This window comes from Populus trichocarpa, chromosome 6, assembly GCF_000002775.5.
Source record: "Populus trichocarpa isolate Nisqually-1 chromosome 6, P.trichocarpa_v4.1, whole genome shotgun sequence".
Taxonomy (NCBI): domain Eukaryota; kingdom Viridiplantae; phylum Streptophyta; class Magnoliopsida; order Malpighiales; family Salicaceae; genus Populus; species Populus trichocarpa.
This window is the reverse complement of record NC_037290.2, coordinates 10649764-10663112: the sequence shown is the minus strand read 5'-3', so window position 1 is coordinate 10663112 and position 13349 is coordinate 10649764. Positions and strand designations below refer to the sequence as shown.

The following is a 13349-nucleotide window of genomic DNA, read 5'->3' as shown; positions in this document are numbered from 1 at the left end:
TGCGAAGTGCAAGCATTTTTCTTTGCCCTTTCACCGTGTTCTGAATTTATTTAGCTTTAATTTTTCTTTTGTTTTTTGAATCGTTTAAAAATAATTTTTTTAAAAAAATATTATTTTAATATATTTTTAATCTAAAACACATGGATTAACAAATGACTTTGTTGGGGACTGAAAGTTTATTTTTAAAAAATTTAAATTTTTTTAATTTTAAATTAATTTTTTAAGTTTTTAATTTAATGTGTTTATACTAAAAATAAATTTAAAAAAATATTATTTAAATATATTTATAAGTGAAAAGAAAAATAATTATTACAATATCAAACAAACATTTAATTTTTAGATTTGAAGTGAGTAGAGAGAAAGCCTAACTTATCTCTTTTTTCTCTTTTTTTGTTAATAGCTCATTTATTTTTGTATTTTAAAAATATTTAAAAAAAATAAAATTTTTTTCTTGGCTTAATTTATTTTGATGTTTTCAAATTATTTTGATGTGCTAATGTTAAAAATTAATTATAAAAAATAAAAAAAATTATTATTTTGATATATTTTTAAATAAAAAATATTTTAAAAAACAATCGTTATTACAAATATAAAACAATCTCTTAAAATAAGATCAACAACATAAGAATTATGAAATAAAATTGAAATGATGAGGGAATGCATAATCAAAATAGAGAGGAATTGATCAAATCATTTAATTTAAAAGAATTAATCAGATCATTTAATTTATAAGTGGTAATTAAAAGTAGTAAAAGTTATGTTTAAAATATATATTTTTTAATAATATATTTTTTATTTTATAAAATTTATTTTAATATTAATATATAAAAAATCTAATCTAATTTTTATTTTAAAAAAATAAAAAAACAATAATTTAATCATAATCCAAACATGGACATAATTATCATTTATAAGAAGAAAGCTAGCGATGACTTGGCATTTCTATGATAGTAGAGTATAATAATTATTTTATTCGGGCATAAATATCTGGCACCCCCATGAATTTAATTTCTTAGAGCATCTCCAATGAGAGATGCTATTTTAAAGAGGCAAATTGATAAAATAACATTTTAAATAGTATAAATATAGTTTTTTTATCATGCATATTCTAATGGAAAAAAACCATTTGAAAAGCCAATTCTATTAGGGTGGAATAAATAATTGTTTTATTTTTTTTAATGATTTTGATGTTTTTTTTTTTTTCATATGGCTAGATTTAATTGGCTTATTCTTTTATTGGCCCCACTTTATTAGTTTTGGCTCTTTTGAGAGATATGTAGGAATATCATGGGAAAGAAAAGGCATTTTAGTATTTTGTTTGGTTTTCTCCTTAGAGTATGAAAAACAAGTAAAGAAAAGCTAAAATATTAGTTTTTTATTTTTGGTTATGCATTTAACTTCTTCATTGGACACAAGGTTGTCAATTCCGTTCTGTTTCACCCGGAATGGCCGAAACATTCCATACCAATTCAAAAAACGGAACAAAACGGAACAAATTTCATCTCATTTTAAATCTTGGTTCGTTCCGGATTTTTCGGCTAAATTCCGCCCGGAACGTTCCGATTTCATTCCACATGTTTCGTTCCGCTCTTGAAAAGCCATTGAATCTTGTTCAATTTAATTAATTAAATCATCCAATTATAAAAGGCTCTTTTTCATTTTCAATAACAATGATATTAATTTTTTAAAAATAGATTTATCACTAATATATAAGGTTTATATTCATGTTGTTTTTTTCATGTTTATACTTTGTAAGAATTTAAGCAAACCAATGGATGCTTTAGATTCCATTAACCTTGATAACATTGACCTAACTTTATATTTAAAATATTTGTGTTAAAACATTTTACTTTCATAATATTTTGATATTTTGTTTAAATTGAATTACTTTAAGTTAAAGATCTATTTAATCTTGACTATTTAGAAATATTTTAAATTTTGAAATTATATTTGTTTGGCATTGTGTTTGTATTGCATAATTTATAATTAATTTATCTTGAATTTGAATTATGTTTGTTGAATATATATATATATATATATATATATATATATATATATATATAGAAATATTTTAAATTTTAAAATTATATTTGTTTGGCATTGTGTTTGTATTGCATAATTTATAATTAATTTATCTTGAATTTGAATTATGTTTGTTGAATATATATATATATATATATGAACAGTACAATCTCGAAACAGCATGTCGAAACACTTCAAAACTACGACATTTTATTCTAATTAAAAAAATAAAATACTTACTGAAATGAAACTAACAACCTTAATTTGGACATGCTCTCACGATGGGCAGAGCTCGCAGAGAATGATAGCCCAATTATTTAATTTCCAAATTAAAAATTGAATTTACTAAAATAAGCGGGAAGCATGTGAAGTGATGTGTGACCAAGCCAAACTTGGCAGCAACCAGTCTCCGCCACCTAACATCGCCACTCCTCTCTTATTCTTAATTGCCCGCCCGCCCACACTAATTAGTATTATTCAGTTAATTACCTCTCCATCTCTTTCCCTATTTTTGATCTCCGGCATTCAGTAATGTGGAATCTTCTATTAACCGCAGCCATAGCAGGATCCACTGGTTTTATAGCCAAACACGTCTTTACTAATCATCATTCACCATCTGAAAAATACGAGCAAGAGGAAAACCTCCAAGACTCTCCTGCTTTTGACTCTCCGCTGGTGACAAAAGAATGTCACGGGTACGAGAGTAATTGTGATCAGGAAGGAATTTTTAGGTTTTCGAGTTCTGCTTCTGGTTCCAGAGGAAAGAATAAAAAAAAATCGTGTTTGAAGGAGAAATCAGGGGTTTCGTGTCGTAGATTGAAGTTTGCGACTGAAAATGTGAAGAGATCTGGTGGTTTGAAAGGGACTAGTGGAAGGAAGTCGTGTGCTTGCTTGAAGAAGAAAAGAACTGGTAACTTCAGGACTGTCAATTGTGGATTTCTTTTTAATGCTGTTTTGTCTGTTTAGGTGATAGAGAGATGAAAAATGAACAGAAGAAATGAAAGCCTAGTGTTTATTCAAGGAGCAGTTGTCCCATCGTGTTGAATTTAGGGTTTTGTTAACCAAAGATAGGGTTTTTACTACAAATTTAATTAATTGAATTAAAGAAAGTAATGGATAGAGCTGGGTTTTTTAACAACAACAACAATATATATATATATATATATATATATATATATATATATATATATATATATATATATATATATATATATATATTTGCATTGCATTAGATTATGCTTTGTTAAATAGAAATTGCAAGGAAGTGATTTGTAGTAGATTATCTAATAATTCAAGCATAAAGAGATTCTTGACTTCTAAGAGTACAAGGGTGATTAGGAACGCATCTTTTTTTAAAAGGAAATGTGATTGAAGATGGGGTCTGTTGTCTTGTAAAGACAGTGATGGGGTATTCTAATTTAAATGTATAAAGAAATGTGTCGTTCTTTTTAATTATTTAACAAAAAGTTCAATTCACTTGTTAAATCATGTTAAAGTTCCTTATTAAAATGTAAAAGAAATGGTTGATATGTTGATGAAAAGAAAATTGCAGCAATGTTGGGCCATTGATTTTGGACATCATGAGGAAAATTTATTCTCAATCGAATATATCTTGCCTACCGCAAGAGCATAACTATACTGTAAGGATTATAATAATGAAATGTATCTGGCTTGCCTTGGTGCTCGCTTAATCAGCATCAGGACTCCTAACCTTACCTTTTGCTCGGGTACTTGAAGAGCATTTTATATGAAGGTGAACCACAAATCCATCAATCATTGTTCATGGTTGTATTGTCTGCTCTCTATGGAACTTGGCATATCAATAGCATCTGTATTGTGATGTAATATCATCTAGTTAGTAGTAGATGGTTTAAAGTTGGTTTTAATGGCATATATTTTTCATAAATAGACAACAAATGGCTGTAAATCATTCTATGTTCTCCAAGAATTGTCCCTTTATTTTAGTGGACTTGCATCTGTGCTAATTTTGTTGGTTCACATTATATGAAAGTAATTTTCTTTTTACAATTCTGTGTTTGAATTTGTTCTGAATAGTTGTGGAACAATGATGGTGGCATGATTATTTACGTTGTTCTATATGCAGAAAGCTCTTTGTTTGGTCGGGGACTTGGTGTTGGAATCATGTACATGATGTCTGCTGGGAAAGCTGAGATCAGTAAGCTGAGCACTGCCATGGATGAGACGTCAAAAACTATTCATGAATTAAGAACTGAACTCTATAAAAGAAAATCTACCCAGCTTGCTACAAGCTCAGAAAATATTAGTACTGAGCAAATGCAACTAGTGGTTAATAGAATAAGCATGGTGGATAGAGACCCCAATGATATGAAATTGTGTGGGCTTACTATGGCTGATGATGTTGAATGCCCGAGCAGTGTTCTTACGGAAGAGCCAGAGCCAGCGGTGCTTGAAATGGATCAACTGGAAGCAGAGTTTGAGTCTGAACTGCAAAAACTTCCCTGGTCCAGCACTGAAACTTCTGGCCATGAAATAACAAGGCTAAATCTTGGCAAGGTGAGTCATTCAAGTACCTCTGCGATCCTTTCTGTAAATTTACTTAATGCTTGAAAGTGTGCTTCGGTAGCTCTCTGAACCTACATTGGAGACTCAAGATGGGTTTTTTTTTTTTTTTGTAAATTTCAAACAGCCTTTTGCCAATTCTTTAATTTATGTATTTCACCTAAACTTTTATAGGCCATTAGCATAATATAATTCCTTTCAATGCATGGTCTACCATATTTCATTTTAATCCTGGTTGACAAATAAGAGATTATAGAATGAAAATGAGGATCAATTATTAGGTATGCTTCCAGTAATGCTTGCTAAAACTGAAATTGACTTGTTACTATGAAATGCTAGAGTTTGTTTCATTTGCTACATTTATGATATCCTTTACTTGGAGCTTGTACATTACTAATTAAAGTTGCAGCAGAAGTCCAGTGTTTTTCGTTCTTTTGTCTACCTTCTGTTCTCTATCATGTCTTGTTTTTTAAATCATTCTTGCTGGGCACTGGGTTGTGCTATCATTAGAAATATCTAGTTATTAAATTTCTATAGTGGAAAATTTATCCATATGGTAGTGGATTCTGGACGAGCGTTTCATGCTAGTACCACCTAGTCATATGCAGCAATAGTTGGGTAAACAGTTTGCAAACTGATAGTAAGACAATACAACCTCAGTACATGCAAAAGTTACAGGTATCTGATGTAGGACCAGGTGAGAGGAATTAGGTTGGAGAGAAGGGGGGAAGAGGATGGAAATAGAGGAAGTGAAAGGAGAGAAACCTGAAGAATTGGAGAGGACAAGTGAACTAGAATTCAGTAATCAATATTCATTCATCTACACTCAAAGCAGAATTAATTTCAAGAACAAATCTTATTTCAGATTAAATCCCTGCCGAGGATATCATACAATTAATTAAGGAATTCACGATCCTTGGCTGGTTCTCCATCATGTAACAACCATGGTACTTTCAGTCTTAGTAGTCAGAAAATGTGCTGTGATCGGGCCTTAAGGTAAGAAGAATTGCCTCTTTTAATGGAAAAGCTGTTGTGCAGGCTGAGGTTTCATCTGAAGGATTTTGTGAACTGGAGGGGGCGGATGATGTTTCTTACCAACGCGACGGGGTATTGCCATCTGAATTGGATAACAAACTTTGCCATTTGCTTATTGAACAACAAGAAAACCAAATCACGGGGCTGGAATCCGAATTACATTTGGCACAATCCCAACTCCATGAGAAGGAAGCTGAACTTCAAGCATTGAAGGACTGTGTAAGACGCCTGACTGAATTCTCTCTGTCAACTATATCAGGCAAGTTTTTTCACCGCATTTATCATTTCTCAAAAAATATTTAGTCTGATTATTTACCCCTGTTATTTATGATGGCATTGTTATGTGAAATTCAAAGCTGCTCCCTCTGAAGCTTTGCATTGTTCCTCAGATGATGAAGTTGAGGTACAACCTGAGCTAGGATGCAACACTGAATGGGATAAAAATAGCCAGGTGGGATCCGAGTCAAGAAAATCAGTGGTTGGGATGAAAAGACCCATTGACACCGCGTAGTGTGGTTGGTATTTAATACGATACTTTATCTGTATGTGGGTAAGAAGGTAAATTAGTAGCAGTCATAGGATGCCGTCTGATTTAGTGCTATGGGTGGGTCAACATTAATCGAACTTAGGGTTCTCCATGCATGCGCATCCCCCACCTCTGTATCTAGCATGAGCAGCCCCCCAATGTTTGTAACTTTGTATTGGTCTAGTATCGGACTGCAGAAACATGTGGTAGGATTTTTTTTTAACTTGCAGTCTGCATGATTGTTTATTTATTTATGTTTCTTCTATCGTGATATCTTTAATTTTATGTCTACTGTCTAGAAATCAACCCCTTTCACTAATAATAAAAATGATTCCTGATTGACTTTTGCTAGCCTGCCAGCTTGTAGGGCAAAGCTCCTTTTTTTTTTCCTCTCCAGAAAGGAAACCTGAAACTTCAGTTGACCTTTTGTTCTCTTCTCGGGAAAGATCATTGCTCATTAGTCTATTTGACATTGCTGAATTACTTCATTACACTTAAAGCTCCTGTTCTTATTTGGGTGCTCTGAGGATAAAATTGGAAAAGTATAAGGCTAGATAAATTCATGGTACGATGGTGGTTGCTTGTGCAGAGACATTATAGATTGGTGGAGCCATGGTGGGGTGCGGACAGGATTTCCCTTTGCTGATCCTATGAAGACGGGGAGATGACCCCATTTTACATTTGCGACCTGTGAATTTTCATTTTCCCTACATGATGATAAAAAGCATCTCACTTGTCACCGTGGCCACTTTCTTTATTGAAATGGTTGTAGGCGAAACATGGAGAGCACTGACAGGTTGGAAGGCCCTAAGATTTCAAGTCTCAAACCTAGACAGACAGACGATTCCAAGATAAGATGATTACGAAAACCGAAGAAACAAATTTCACTAAAATCATCGACAAGAAGAGTGCCGACCATGTCGATTCTTAAGAGTGATATGAATAGCAATGGATATATTGTGCAAAAAACAGTGCCGATCCTCAATCTTAATTTAGCAAAATCAGGTTTCAAATCCCTGCTGTGATTTCCAGCCCCCTCCCCTTGGGTTTGAGAGAGACAGAGACAGAGACAGTACCTTCCTTTAGAATGCAGCAACCTATGCTTCTTTAGAGTTTCAGAGGGAGTGTTTTATCCGCTGGATCAACCCGTTATCAAACATCGGCGCGGCGTACGGTCTGAAAAGAAGTTCGACAATCTAGCGATGTAGCATTTGCTGAGGCATGTTAGGCCTAGTTACGAAGACCTCACCGTCAATCAACCTGATGACCTAGGACTATGGGTTATAATGTTATATAAGTGAAAAAAAATGTAAAACAGCATCGTTTTATATGGTTTTTAAAAGGTCAAAAGTTGAGGTGATGGGATAAGTTAGTTTTTATAACCTATTTCTTTTATTTTAAAAAAAGTTATTTTTTATTTGTTTTTTTCTTTAAATTATTTTTTTTGGTGTTTTTAAATTATTTTAATGTACTAATATTAAAAATATTTTTTAAAATATAAAAAATATTATTTTAATATATTTCCGAGTAAAAAACACTATAAAAAACAACTACTACTGTATTCTCAAACATCCTTTTATAACTATGCTATTAAAAATTACCTTAACATAACAATGAAGTAGGGGAGAATCACATGGACCATTTACTCAATCGAAAAAAATATATCTAAAGCATAATCACAAACAATTTCTTTATAAGAAATAAGTAGCTATAAGAGATTTATTTGATCAAGTTTGAAGCATAAGCAAGAATGTTGGTTGAGCGAATTGGTAGAGGATGAATCAATAATCCAGGAGGTTGACGGCTTGAGGCTAGAATAATTTGTAGCCACAATGTCCTCTTTGAATGCCACTCCTACTTGATTAAAGTGATAAAAGAGAATAAATAAATGAAGTAATTAATTTAACGTCTCCTGTATTATATAATATTATATTGAAGATACATCAATCACAGTCCAATCATGGAGATACTTTGAGTTTGAGTGACTTGAGTGGACTACTATATAACACAGTCCCCTCCTTTCCTGACTCACTCGCTCCACCTTCGTTTGAAGAATCCCAACAAGAGAACTTAACTAATATTTTTCAAATAAAATACAATTTTAAAAAATAAAAACTACATCAATGTCAAATGAACACTGAAACCACTTATATTTAAGGATAAATTAAGTAATTACCATATAAAATAAAAAGAAATGATGAATTAAAATAGAAGAAATTTTTTTTGGTGAGATAATATTTTTTTTTGGATGATGCGGTTTAGAACCACAACATCAATTAAAATTTTTTAGTAAGGACAAACCCGTTAATTGTTTTATAATAGTCAGTTAAACCGATTGATTGATTTACAATGAAAAATAGAAATTAGCTACTGTGTAAGTAATAAATTTTTGATATTTTAATTTGAGTATGTTTTTTAGTCTATGAGTTGAAAAATAATATATATTTTGACTTATAAAACATATTTAGAAGAAAATGTTTATTAAATTATAGTTTTTGTGTGAACTGGTCAACCGGTTCATACAAATAAATCAACCAGCTGACTGGTTAAGCTATATGATTGGTAGTGAGGCTACCGCTCCATCTAAATCTAACAAAAAGATATATTTTATGAGATTTAATAGTTATTTTACTTTTTATATATATATATATATATATATATATATATATATATATATATATATATATATATATCAAATTAACCCTAAGTGATGGTATTCTAAGCTACTTTATCATTAATTTAACAAACCCTAAAGTCACTATAAACCTTAAATTTAACCTAAAATATTATTTCATTTCAATCAAACAAAATACAAATTCATAACAATATAATATGTTTACCTTTCTTGTAAAAATAGAAAAATGGTTGGGTATTTGCTGGCAGAGGTAGCAATAGCGGCGACAACAATAACAACGATGAATTTTTAATAGAAAAAAAATCAAAAGATACCTAGAGACTAAGATGTGTTAGGTTTTTTGATGTTTTAAAGATGAAAAAAAAAGTGTTCGGTTGATTTTCTATAGAGATATGAGTTGGGGATGTCGGTTTGTAGAGAGAAAGAAAGATGCTTCTATGTTGTAAGTTTTTGGATATGTAGATGAGTTTAAATTTCACAATATGTTAAGTTGTTGCGTTTTAAAAACACAAACACCTAATAAAAATCATGTTTTAAAATGTGACAACATAAAAATATATTATTTCACTAAATCTTTTACCATTAATATTATTCTGCTAAAACTTTTAATATACCGTGATAATGTTTTTTTTTAAACCCTCATATTTACCCTTACTAATTTCCACATCCAACGGTTATCATCACGGAACCAACTTTTTAACTCCTAAGATGCACATGGCATTGTGCTAAGTACTTTTAATTGGAGCGATAATAAATTAATTAAATGAATGCTTTAATCTAATGACTGGCCGACCTCGAAGGCCACACACAACCTTACACACATCCTCGAGATAGAAAAATCTTACAGTCAGATACCACCACGCAACCCATCCGTGCAGAGATAAAATAAAAATAAATACGCGAAAACCCCTCGACACAAAAACTAATTAAAAAAGAAAAAACCAAAGAGAAACTCCAACAAGGTGAGCGCTGAACACCACCACCACATCTTCTCTTCTCTTCTCATTTCTCAGCTTCAACCACCAATCCGGCTCAATAACTCTCTCAACATATCTTCTTCCCTACCTCAAAAAAAAAAAAAAAAAAAAAAAAAAGGACAAAAAACCAGACAAACCCCAGGGACTCTCAAACTAGACAAAATTAAACACAACACACACAAAGAGTGAGTTTTGTTTAAAAACATGAAGCTGTCTGCCAAACCCATATCGAGTCCGGGTCGGACAGAGAAGTACTACCCACCACCATTGATGAGGTTCTTGAGAACCAATGTTGGTAGCAGAAGTAGAGGAAGGTCACGTTCAAGCCCGATGTTTGTTAGAAAGAAGAATATAGCTATTGAAACTCAAGAACCTTCCTCTCCAAAAGTCACCTGCATGGGTCAAGTCCGGGTCAGGAGGTCCAAACAAGCCAATACTCAACCTGGAAAACCCAAAAAACGCCGGTGCAAATGGATCCGGAAAACCCTACTTTGTCACCACCATTTCAATAGGAGAAGACTCAAACTCAAGTCTTTTAGACCTTCTTGGCCCAAATGGGTACATTTCTTTCGTGTTGGTATTGAGAGAAAAAACAAAATTGTTGAGGACTGTAGTTCCTCGAAGGTTGAACCAAAGATTGGTGTCAGAAGTGAAGATTTTGAGCAAGAAAGGGAGGAAGAAGAAATGGAACCCAAAGTTTATGTCTCAACAGAAAACACACCACCAAGGAATGCTTTGTTGTTGACTAGATGCAGATCTGCACCGTACAGATCTTCTTCTTTAGCTGGTAGATTTTGGGGGTCACCTTCGGAGAGCGAAGAAACAGGCCAGAAACAGCGTTGTACACCGCAAGAAAACGGAGAAAATGGAAGTCCCACATCGAAAAGAGAGTCTGTTTCTCAAGAGCCCGATCAAGAATCAAGTTTGGATCCAGAAACTGAAGTAAAGATTAGTCATTTCAAAGAATCTGAAGGCTCAATTACTTCAATCAGGGAGAGAAATGCAAATTCTGCAAATATTGAAGAGTCAAAAACAGAGAAGGTTTCCACTGTACGGCCTTTGGTACTTACAAGGTGTAAATCCGAACCAGCAAGAACTGGAGAGAAGCTTGATGTAGAGATGGTTTTCTGGAAGAAGAGAAGGTTGGGTTTCGCATAATTAATTGTTGATTACTAGCACTTCATTAACTATTTTAATTACCACTTTTGTTTATTTTTTATTGGCAACTGAACTGAATAGTAGACTAGCAGTATAGTTTCCAAAGTATAATCATGATATTTTTTATTCGGGTGGTTTTTATTATAATTCATACATCTGGGGTTGTACGAGAGAATCTCTACTAGCTCTTTGGTAATATAAAAAGGTAGACAACGAAGAAAAATATGTAGCTGCTTGCTTCGCCCTATATATTCTCTGCCATTGATTATGGTCAGATGATAAAGAAAAGAACCTCCTGCTGCCTTTTATGTTTCTTTTATTATTATATATTTCGTGGAGCTGTTTTCTTTGTTTTTTTATGCTTTTGATTTTATGGGGATTTGTTTCTCTTAATTTCTCCAACTGATGATCCGTGTATCCAATAAAGTAAAGATTTAAACCAGTCAAAGCGCTCTTGGATACTCTGACCAGCTTTTCGATTTGATGCTTAGTTTATTGCATCTTCATGAGATTGATCACCTTTTCTTTTAGCAGTAAACTTGCACAACTTTTTCTTGCGTTTAAATCATATTATTTAAATGGTGAATAAACTTCACAAGCTAATCCTTCCAAATATCTGTGAGAACTGTGAAGGGAACCGTTATTATGTTCGTTAATGTGAAAGCTACTGAGCCATCATTCATTTCTTACCAGGTAAGAAACGTAGGGGCTGAGATTTCTGGTTAGACCGAACTGCTGCTTGGTTGTCCGAATTAGAAGAAAATAGGAATGGATGTGAGGGGTTGTCCCAACGAACGCACGAAATGATCATGCCTATCCATTTTGTGGATTGTTATCATGATGGAGATGGACTGATTGGATTGTCCTCGCTTATCAAATCATCGTGAGATGGCTGCAGTTTAGGCTCAAAACCGGGGAGGCCAAAACTGAACAAAAAAGAAAGAAAGAAGTTGAGCTAGAAGATTTTTTCTTGGTGGAGAAGGGCAAAACCAAGGAGGACAACCTTGGGCTTAAAACCGGTCCTATAGAGGAAAAGTTGAGCTAAAAAACGAGCCCAACAACAGCCAACACCAAGAAGAAACAAGGCCCAAAACGAGCCCAATATAAGAGGAGAAGAAAAAAGGCAGCTAGATCCTTTTTATTTTTCTCCTGTTTTGGAAAACTCTCCCGAGTACATAGACATGGCAAACAAAATGATGTTTAAGCATCCTAATCGCCTCTGGATACTTAATCTTACAAGTTATCAGTGTGATGCTTACCTAAACATCTTGTTTTACGTGTTAGCAAGGTGAATACTTCACGACCAAATCATTTTACTAGTTAGATGTGCAATTGGATATAATAAAGTTAATTATTCTACATGATTACCCTATGTTCGCAACCCTGCACTCTATAGTGCAAGTTCATGTGATCTAGCTCGAATAAATAATCACGGTCATTAAATATATAACATAACATATATTCGCACACAACTACTTAAAAGAAACATGTTCTAAGACTAACTCTCTCGCAAACACGTAAGAGAGAGAAAAGGAGCTCATATTCACTCCATCAACTTCTCGTTGTATGTTCCTTGCAAACACACACACACAACCTCCTAAGTTCTCCTTTACTCTAATAGTGTTAACTTAAGCATTGAAGAGTTTCTTGAGCCTATCAAAGGACATGTTTTGTAGGTACTTGTAAGGTATAGGTTCAATAACCACCCTTAATGACTCGAACTCCAAAGCATATATTTGAAGAAGTCTTCCAAAGCCCATTATATTGTCGTTTAAAGGTCTAAATTCATTGGAAGTTTTTCTAACTTCGTTAATGACACTGTTTGTGGGGATAAGAATATAAGTAAATTCATTCCCTTTTTTTTTTGAACATTTTTAGAGTTTTTTTCATAGTTGACAACCCTAAAATGCTAGGACATGGAAGAGTGATTAAACTCCCCACTATAGGTATATTTTCTCCTTCATTTCTTCACAAAATAGCCTATCAAATGAAAGTGCACTGAGACTATTGTAGTCATAAAAGAATAGCTTAAAGCCTTGCCTCTCCCTCAACAAATTATCCATCCATTAGCTCTATTTATTGTACCGTCGAGTATTTACAAACAACTTCAATTCCTTGATGTGGTAGGGAAAGACAACGTATAAAAGAGCAAATAAGAATGTCACCACTTTTAAACTCCTCCTAAAAGCCGTTCTCATCACCATAAAAAATGTTCTCAAATAGGATTCCAGATATGATCTCTAAAAGTCTAAAAATAAATCATCAATAAGTCACATCCATAGATTGACCGTCGTCATTGCCATCGTTTCTTCTTAGAATTCTATTTCCTAATATGAGGTAAGTCTGTGGTTATACAAACTATAAAAAATGAATGAAGCCACCTCTAGATGGAAGGTTCTTCAATTTATAAAAGAGTATTGAATACCTGTATTTCTAGGAATTTAATCTTTATTAA

General features: G+C 32.9%; 2 protein-coding genes across 2 annotated transcripts; both read left to right on the top strand.

Moving 5' to 3' along the window:
- The first annotated feature begins 2388 nt into the window (after positions 1-2388).
- Positions 2389-6415, top strand: LOC18100222 (uncharacterized). The gene is made up of 4 exons (XM_006381422.3): positions 2389-2932; positions 4127-4557; positions 5602-5857; positions 5988-6415. Exons 1-4 carry the CDS (start codon positions 2554-2556, stop codon positions 6107-6109), a joined length of 1188 nt encoding a protein of 395 aa, XP_006381484.1. The 5' UTR covers positions 2389-2553; the 3' UTR covers positions 6110-6415.
- Positions 6416-9678: 3263 nt separating this feature from the next.
- Positions 9679-12255, top strand: LOC18100221 (uncharacterized). The gene is made up of 2 exons (XM_006381421.3): positions 9679-10878; positions 11588-12255. Exons 1-2 carry the CDS (start codon positions 9941-9943, stop codon positions 11589-11591), a joined length of 942 nt encoding a protein of 313 aa, XP_006381483.1. The 5' UTR covers positions 9679-9940; the 3' UTR covers positions 11592-12255.
- Positions 12256-13349: the final 1094 nt, after the last annotated feature.